The 9,271-nt window shown below is 38.7% G+C and overlaps 3 protein-coding genes across 3 annotated transcripts; 1 reads left to right on the top strand and 2 right to left on the bottom strand.

Annotated features, from left to right (window-relative positions):
- Nucleotides 1–78: 78 nt before the first annotated feature.
- Nucleotides 79–2,119, bottom strand: LOC119835503 (alpha-(1,3)-fucosyltransferase C-like). The gene has a single exon (XM_038360382.1). The coding sequence runs from the start codon at nt 2,027–2,029 to the stop codon at nt 1,028–1,030; it is 1,002 nt and encodes a 333-aa protein (XP_038216310.1). The 5' UTR covers nt 2,030–2,119; the 3' UTR covers nt 79–1,027.
- Nucleotides 2,120–2,253: 134 nt separating this feature from the next.
- LOC119835502 (guanine nucleotide-binding protein subunit beta-2) lies at nt 2,254–6,729 on the bottom strand. Its single transcript, XM_038360381.1, has 9 exons — nt 6,582–6,729; nt 5,851–5,996; nt 5,363–5,496; nt 4,853–5,018; nt 4,235–4,320; nt 3,705–3,820; nt 2,826–2,952; nt 2,666–2,752; nt 2,254–2,564 (listed from the first exon to the last, which is right to left on the bottom strand). The coding sequence occupies exons 1-9, from the start codon at nt 6,648–6,650 to the stop codon at nt 2,458–2,460; spliced, it is 1,038 nt and encodes a 345-aa protein (XP_038216309.1). The 5' UTR covers nt 6,651–6,729; the 3' UTR covers nt 2,254–2,457.
- On the top strand, nt 6,659–9,161 carry LOC119835506 (the record flags this gene model as incomplete). Its single annotated transcript, XM_038360384.1, has 4 exons — nt 6,659–6,715; nt 7,816–7,882; nt 7,964–8,165; nt 8,383–9,161. Coding segments are annotated over 4 exons (624 nt in total), but the record flags the coding sequence as incomplete, so codon positions are not given.
- Between the last annotated feature and the right edge of the window lie 110 nt (nt 9,162–9,271).

Genomic DNA, 9,271 nt, shown 5'->3' with positions numbered 1-9,271 from the left:
AAAAGTAATAAATGTTATTTGCAGTTAACAATTTTCTTTTTTCTTTATTACAATATTTATGGCAAGACTAGGTAGAAGGTTAATTCAATAAGACTGACGTGAACGTTAGCGCCGTGGGTTTTGGTCGAATCTATTTTGCTCTTATACGCTATCCCGTTTCTTCTTAGAAAGTGTTTTGTCTAGTTAGAACTATTAGTATAAATATAATATATAGGGAATAAATATTGTTAGGTTAAGTTTGTTAATTATTTTGTTAGATTGGAACATTAAATTATTAAACACACATCACTTCTGAGTGATAAGGCCGCCCAACAAATTGTACTCTTTCTTTTTTACTTGTTACTAATATATATATTTTTAAGTTTCCTGTACAATTATTTGTTAAAGAGTAATAAATAAATAAATAAAAATAAATAAATATTGATATCGATATTTGAGGCAAATGACTGATATTTTACGTTTTATACTATTTTATATATATCAGACTTGTGTTAAAACTATTGTTTACCAGAATTGGAAATGATTAAATGAAGAGTAGTGTTAGATCTGAAGGTTTATTTTAATGTATTTTGACAACAAACTCGTTTTTGCACGAGGTGTGGGGCGTCCACCACTGGTCGAAGTGTGGGTACACGCTGGACTCCCGGAAGCCGGCGCCGTTGATAGCGGCGCACAGCTCACAGTACACGTCGGTGGTGGGCCTCGCGTGGCTCGGCTCAAAGCGGTACCAATTCTTCCAACGGAAGAAATTGTGGTAAGCTTCTGGGCTGAGGATGATATTGCGCATGGCTTCTGCTAGCATTCGAGGGCCCAGCTCCCTAGCGTCCAAGTACGATCCCGGTGGGAGGTATCTACGAAAATATCTGCATTAAACGCCATTCATAGTGAGTGTGATCACGGGATTAATAATACATATAAGGAAAAAATTACAATTTAATCCAGCAAAAGGACCCTAGAAATGTAATCAATCATCATTGAAAAACTAACCATATTTTTTTTAAATCTTTATTCTAAATATCCAAACTGTTTAAATAAATATAAAATTTACTAACTTTCTATAGTTTGCTCCTCCGTACACTACAGGAACTGTGTCGTGATTAAGAGCGTGTAAAACTTTTTCAGTGACGTAATCGTCACTCAATGAATTTTCAAATGCGAAGTAAAAGTAATAATCTTTTTCTAGAATTTTTAAGCATTCTATCATGGCTGACTTTGGGCACGACAATTTACCACATTCTCCAAATATATCGACGGCTAAATTAAATGCACGCATATAGTCCTGGATCTGCTTCACGACATCCTCTCTGAGGCTTTGGGTGTCGCAGTTGGAGACGAACCATGCAGCTGCTTTTGTTTTACTTTTCAACTTCTCTTTTAGTGACTCGCTGATGTCCCCCATGTCGTCTTCTCGCACCCACTTAATGGATTCACTCGGGCCAATCACACGACCGCTTGAGTTCCTAATAACGAAATATTTCCAGACGAGATCTGAATCCAAGCGATAGGTCCAAGTCCAATTGAAATAAGAATCCCACGATTTCGAACAAATGGGGTAGGTAGCCGCTGATTCAATATTTGCGTATACGTATTTCTGGCGCGGCGAGCGTCGTTTGGGCAAGTTGTTCCTACTGCGCAGGTCCTGAAGGTCGGGGCCATTGAAGGCCACAACTTCAAACTCAGTGTAGTCTCCCAAGTAATTCCTATCGCTGGTTACGTAACAATTCGTCCACGAACAATTCCTTTCGCTAAACGTTGCTCGCCCCTCGCCTAGATAATTAAACGGACTGTGTTTGGGATCACTCCATAACAAAATGTAACGGATATCAATAAATTCGTCAGGTTCTTTTTGTGTTGCCTCTGTAGTTGTAATAATCTCCTCTTCGTCTATAATATTAAGCCGATACTCGCTTCTAATATTATTTATATTGATCCCGTAGTAAATAATAAACAGTAATAAGATTGTTACTGCACAGTAAGATTTTTTGGTTAAATATTTCAAAAAGACCGCAACAGTGATAACTTTCTGCATCGCCGTGTCGATGGAGGGAATGTGTTTGCCAATATTGTCGCAGATATTTGCTGTTGCAAATCTCGAGTTCTATTGTTCCCATTGCGCAATATTTATAAACAAAAATCCTCATAATAGAAAGAACTTGGACGATACATTTTCAAGAAATCCCACGTTCAACAATAATTTTGGAAAGGAAGCAATGTAAGCATGAGGGAAGTTGCAACAAAAATAAAACTATTGACAATTGTTTAAAATTTAATAACGGTGATTAAAGTATAGTAGCTTAACAGATATGAATAGTGAATAATGATTTTAACATGATTTAAAAGTCGAATACATAATAGTGGAAACGATGTATAGAGAGCTTTTCACGTTACGAGATTACAAGTCATGTGAAATGTTGCGTAATGACTAAGACTTATAATAGGACGTAGGGGGCGAAGGGATCAGCCCCAGACCCTGACGCTCTGGTCCCACGAGCAGGACGCGAGCGCGATGCCGTTGGGCGCCAGCGAGATGGATGTTACGCGGTTCTCGTGGGCGTTCAGCGTTCCTGAAAATGTGAACAATGATTATACTCGTTAGCAGTGTCTTATTCAGCGCTGAATAAGGATTTGATAAGACATTATCTATCTATATATATTACATTCTTACCCGTATGGGCAACTTTGAGAGTGTCCCACGAGTGGATACTGTTGTCGTCAGAGCCGGCCAGCAGGTACCGTCCGCTGAATGACAAACCTGGTACAAAATAATCACGTTATTACGGTTAACTGAAGAGCATTAGCGCGTTTGAAGGAAAGCGGAGAAGTACCGCAGCTGGTGAAGCCGGCGTTGCCGGGCGGCGTGTAGTGGCCGACCTGCTGATCGCTGCGGATGTCGAACAGTCGCGCCGTCTTGTCCTCGGACGCCGTGGCGAACGCCTGCCCGCTTGGGTGGTACTGCACAAACAATTACACTTCAACTAAAACCACTGGAAAGTTGCTTATTTTGAGCTACTTACCTGTAAAACAATTTATAATTAACCAGCGGCTTGCCACGGTTTCGCACAGATGCATAACAAAAATTTCAATATTATTAATTATTATATACACGCACAAATCCTGGGTCGGGCTATTATTATTTTATAAAATAAAAAAAATACTAATTATATCACAATTAATTTGCTGTCACGACACTGTTTTGTACCGGATAATAATGATCAGTTCTGCAAAGTTGTTATTTCTATATTATTTTTGATGCTAGGAAAATTTTATGTAACTTCTCATCCCTAGGGCTAGATGAAGGGGTTTTTTATTATTAATATAATGTTGATTATGGCCCCCGATAGTGCAGCTTCCTAATAATGAAATAATTTTTCGAATCGATTCAGTAGTTTCGCAACGTATTGAATAAGAACAATTAAACAAATAATCTAATCTTTCCTCTATATTATTATTACTGTGTATGAAGGCAACTAGCTATACTTTTTCTAAATCATTTAATTAAATCTTAATACTTTTTCTGTCTTGTGTTTAAATGTCAGAGTTGCTTATTCATGTAAGTTGATTATAAATAATGTTATTAAAGACTATAGCATATATTGATTTATTCTAGGCAATATAGTTGCCTACAATAATGCAATACTAATATAAACGTGGCTTCGTGGCTCTGCAGTGTGCAGTGTGCGCACACGGCACGGCGCGTCACTCACGCAGACGCAGTTGACGTCAGCCTCGTGGCCGAAGAAGGTCTGCTTCTCCTTCTCAGCGCGCACGTCCCACAGCTTGCACGTGCGGTCCACCGAGCCCGTCACGAACGTCTTCATGTCTGCGGCATTCATACGACAACCCTTATTATATTATAGGATACATGTTTCTTAACCTTACGTAGATTAGCCTCGCCAGCGATAAGCCTGGCCCGACTGAAAACTAAATATAAATAACGCATCAAAAAGATAACGTGAAAATAAAAAAAAAACACATATTAACTGACACTTACTACATTTGGATTTACAACATCTATGTTCAATCGGCAATCGCTACTACAATAGCAAATAAGTAATTAGCATTGTTGGAGTAATGTCACTTGTACCGATAATGTGTATAAATTTTACGAATACAAATACTTCGCTGTGTTTTGAAATAAGTTTGTATATTGTGTACCAGATTGCTGAATTGTATGCCATAAAAACTTATACCATCTGCGGCTTCTACACACAATAGTAAAACATAAATGCTGTACCTGGAGCAAGAGAGATGCTGACCACGTCACCGGCGTGAGCGTTGAAGTCCACTTCCCTCTTGCCGACCTCCAGGTCCCACACGCAACTGTTCATAATTTTTTTTTTATTTAAACATTTTTGAGTTATGCATGGATAAACATACATGCAAACAAAAAAAATAATTCATCCTAAGATTTACCAACTCTGAATACTAAAAAAACCAAGCGTCTCTGTGAACACTGATTATCTCGAACTTTTACGTTGTGTAAAAATTTGTTGATAAGCTCCATATGAAGAGTGCACAGCCACTCTCGTATTATGATTAGGTTATCGAGCATACCGTGATAGCAACCTAAAATTATATAAGGTTCATAGTTCAGACTGACAGTTTATAAAAGTAATTGTTGTATTATGCAAATCAATATTTACCGATCGTCATCGATAAAAACTAGCATGTTTAGTGTTTAGTATATTCTACTGGACAAAGTCCGAAAATTTTGTCCCTTTTTCAAACCTTTACATTTACCAACTCATTGGTAAAACTCATGATTACTTAATTTAAGATTTACTAATAAACGGGTGAGTGGAATGGACTCTTTTTTGTATACGATATGTATGGGTGCAGTGGAGCGACTCACATCTTCATGTCACCGGAGCCCGTGAGGATGTGCTTGTCGTCGAGGAAGCGGCATGAGCTGAGGAAGCCCTCGTAGCCGGCGAGCTCGCGCACCATCTTGGCCGAGCCCGTCGCGTCGCGGTTGTTCACGTCGTACACCGTGCACATGTTGTCCATGCCGCCGCACGCTGCGCCAGCCGACGGAGGCCGGTTGAAACGACACAAACACACTTCATTCTAATCTACAGCTTATCCTAGCTATGTGAACACAACATATAACGATATTCAATAAAGTCGGCCAAAAACAGAACGTCTTTGCTAGTTGGAAAAATTAAATGAGATCATTGTTGTTAAATCTCCTGCATTTTGTATTTTCTATTACTAATTACCGTAATTATTGTAAACTTTATTATAAGTATTGGTGATGTTTTAATAATAATATCTGGATAAACGTAAAACACAAAGAAAAAAAACCTCTATTTCATCCACAACAAATTTCGCTGGCATGACGGAGACAGTATAAATATCGTACCGACAAAATTGCCCGAAGGCGCAAAGGCCACGCTCATGACCCAGGCGGAGCGCAGCGGGATGACCTGCACCTTGTTGCCGCTCCACGTGTCCCAGATGATGAGCTTGCCGTCCAGTGACCCCGTCACGCAGTGCCTGCCACCAAACAGTACTACATGGACACATTGCTTGCTATACGATAGAGTTCAACCCTATCGGCAAAGTTATAGCTGTGCGCCGTCGTGCTTAGAAGCATAAATATAAATAATCAATGTCACAGGCCAGATGACCAAAAAGTCACCAAAAAAAGGTTCAATGAATAATTTTCAAATCTTGTAATACGTATTACGTATATTTATAAAACGATCGCTTCATATATTATATAACTATTATATACCTCATTTTCGTCAAAAATAGTGTAAATGATTTTTTATTTTTCTAATGATCTTAAAATTGTTCTCGTGCTTGGCAAGTAAAACCGATGCATATTCCATAAGTGAAGAGAGTCACCTAGAGTCGCCGCTGTAGTGCACCGAGTTGACCTTATTGATGTGGCCCTTCAGCGTCTTTTTGACCACGAGTCGGATCTTGGGCACATCGCCCATGTCCCCGCATTTCTCCGCCAACTTCACATCTGCGGCCTTTTCTTGCTCAGCCTGATGGAAAACATAACATAAAAATTGCAATAATAGAACTGTTTAAAACAGAAATACCATTTGTAAAGCGATTATCAAGAAACCATACGAGGCCTACCTTCCCTCGAGGATTACGCTGAGAAGAACATTGAACATCATTACGTAACTCGCACGTTGATAGCTAATATTATATTTTATGAGCTCAAACATTATGTTATAATTAAATGAAATTCGCAGTAGCCTTATAGTAAACACCTTATTCTATCTCAATTTATATTCTTAAATAAGGCATAAAGAACTAATCGATATTAAAATTCATAAAATATTTTTTTAACTTCTTCGTATTAAGATCATTCGAGGCTTCAGGTTTGTTTTAACGTTTTATGCATTTGGACAAGTTGAACAATATAATAGAATTTATAAATGCGTTTAAAGGGTTTTAATGTTTTAGACATATATAATATAACATTAGCGTAGAAAGAAATACATATACCGAAAGCATTTTTAATATTCGTTGCAAGTACAGGTATCGCCTTTGAGCGTCAGAGCGACAAGGCGACAAGACGACGAGGCGATAGGGCGACAGGGCGACAGGGCGGGACTCACCTTGCACTTGGCGATGAGATCGTTGAGCTCTTTCTTGAGCGCCGTGGTCTCCGCGTCGTCCTTGGGCATGGTGCTGCGGTGGCTGCGCGTGTCGCACTGGGCCTGTGGGCTACGCTCGCCCTAATTCTCTTACTGTAATTACATTACTGAAGCCTCACATGTGCCTGCGTTTATATCGACGGTGCGTGATTTTGACCGCGGTGGACTCGGCGCAGTAGTCTCATGTTCTCACAGCTCTTATCCCGAAATATTGATAATCCTTGCATTTAATTAGAACTGCTCAAAAAGAACCTTTCAGATTTCCGTAATTAAATTCCGCAAAAGCTTCCCGTAATTTCAACACAAACTATTTCAAGATAATCGGTCAAATCGATCAAGCCATTCTCGAGTTTTAGTGCGACAAACAAACGGCAATCCTTTTATTCTTTTCACCGTAAAATTGTAGTTACCGTTATATTATAAACTGTACAAAAAATTGTCTTTAAAGGATCTCCAATAACTAATGAAATGCTTTCTATGTTTTTGTATATATGTAATAATTTTTAAGCAAACATCTCACATTACAATATTTATAACTTATATTTAACTTTTCTGGCTGTCTGTTATTATAACAATCGGCGTTGCGCATGATGTGGCCAGCTCATGCTGAGTAGTTTTAACCTTTTGGTTTGTAGTGTTCTAATATACATTTGAAGGCAAATTAGTTTTTTTGTTAAAAATTTTTGTTCAGTTGCCATAAATATGCATAATTAATAAACACTACTTAATATTTTTATTAATGTGTCAGTGAAATTTGTGGTTATACCTGAAGGATAAACTATATAATATTTGAAAAACATAAGCCAGTGGTAATAAAATTTATTAAAATCTTATGTAAGTAGGTAGGTGATACGAAATCTCAAGCGTGTTTATTTCGGTAGAACTTTCTCAGTGCAGATTACATTTGCGAGAATATTTCAGGCATTTCCTTCGGCTTTGGTAGGGAAGTTTTGTTTGTAAACAACAAACTCGGCTCGTCATCACATTTATTGCAAGACCTAACAGCTATTTGGTCGTGGCATACAAATATACTGCTAAACGATGACAAATAATATAGTGTTAATATTTTTAATGATTTACCTTCCAAGAACATGGGTTTGTATCCACTCATTTTATAGTTTTTAAGTATTTAGATCAAGTTCATTTTTTTGTCTGACAGTTGAGTTGTGCTGTAACGCTGCAATCTAAATTCTAGGGAGCAGTACCGGGGACGTTCTTCTGGCGACCTCGGCTGGGGCTGGACTTGTCGATCCCCACCACAGGTGACACGTTCATTACAAATACAGATTTTCTAAAACCATTCAAGTAAAGATCGTGTTAAACCGTCGCATCTCATTCGTCAGAGGTAAACTTGAGACTTCGGCCGCCAACAAAGGAATTCATCCAGGACGGCACGGTGGTGCTGTTCGACGGCTACGAGGTGGGGATGACGGTAGTGGGGCTCGCAGCCGGCGTATCGGGGGCGAAACCCTATCCGCATCTCAACCCGCTATCTGCCTACTTCTATACCAACGCTTATCGATGGGGACTGAGGCATCTGAGTCTGTGAGTGTTAACTTAGTAGCTAGACAAACATATTAATATTGTTAATTATATTAAAATTATTCTTGACATGAATACACAGATATCTGTCTCAGTTGAATACGACCCACCCACCGATTACAGTTTATTAGTGATAAAACTGTCATCATAATAGATACATAAATCTTCACACCGGACACCGAACATATGAAGCATCTATTTATATTTTGTGCGTTGCCAGTCTACCATTCTGGATCGGCGGCAACGGCGGCAGCTACTGCGACACACACAAGGTGTGGAAGCGCCGTTTCTACTACATGGACGAGTTCATGCCGGAGTGGTTGCGCAAGATCTTTCCCTACGTCGACAAAAACGAGTGGAAGAAAGAGGAGAGAGAGTTCCGCCGGTTCAAGAAGTACGCGGAGCCGGCCTTCGGCAAACACTACCGCTTCCCCTCCAAAGTGTTCAACGACTTCAAGTCGCAAGAGACCAAAGAGACTGACGAACAGCTTGACTCGTTTAGTTCTATTTCGACATAAACGAATGTGTTGTTTTCGTTACGTGTTTAGATTTTATTCACTCGGTGGCAGATCGTGTGTAAAAATAAAAACCAAACCTTATATTAACAATTAGCTGATAGATTACAGATACGCTAAGTTAGCTTAAATATAAATACGTGGTGCAACAACCCAACTGTACCAGGCAACAGGTCTAGAAATTAAGAATTACAGAGAATTAAAAACTACATAGTTGAGACTATATTATTAATAAGTATTTTGCTAATAAGCGATTCGCTTATGATTAAATCAACTATATTTTGTTAAATATATTATAATGAAATGTAATTGAACAAGGACTTAATTACATATGAGATACCTAGTTATTATTAAAAGTACCACAACTCTGGCAAATTCACATATTTGTTTTATTCAAAATAAGTTGACCTGTGGCTTAGCTTCAAAGTCAAACAAACAAACAAAAAATACGATACGTACTGATTCGTTGTTACAAAATAATAAATTTCAGTTCAGTTCAGTTTATTGAGTTATCAAGCTGCCGATATGTGATTTCTGACAACTCACACTTGGTCAGCGAGGCCTGAATTCAAGAGGCCTGTGCAAGGAGAACGT

This window comes from Zerene cesonia, chromosome Z (genome assembly GCF_012273895.1).
Source record: "Zerene cesonia ecotype Mississippi chromosome Z, Zerene_cesonia_1.1, whole genome shotgun sequence".
NCBI lineage: Eukaryota > Metazoa > Arthropoda > Insecta > Lepidoptera > Pieridae > Zerene > Zerene cesonia.
This window is presented reverse-complemented; position numbering and strand designations above follow the sequence as displayed.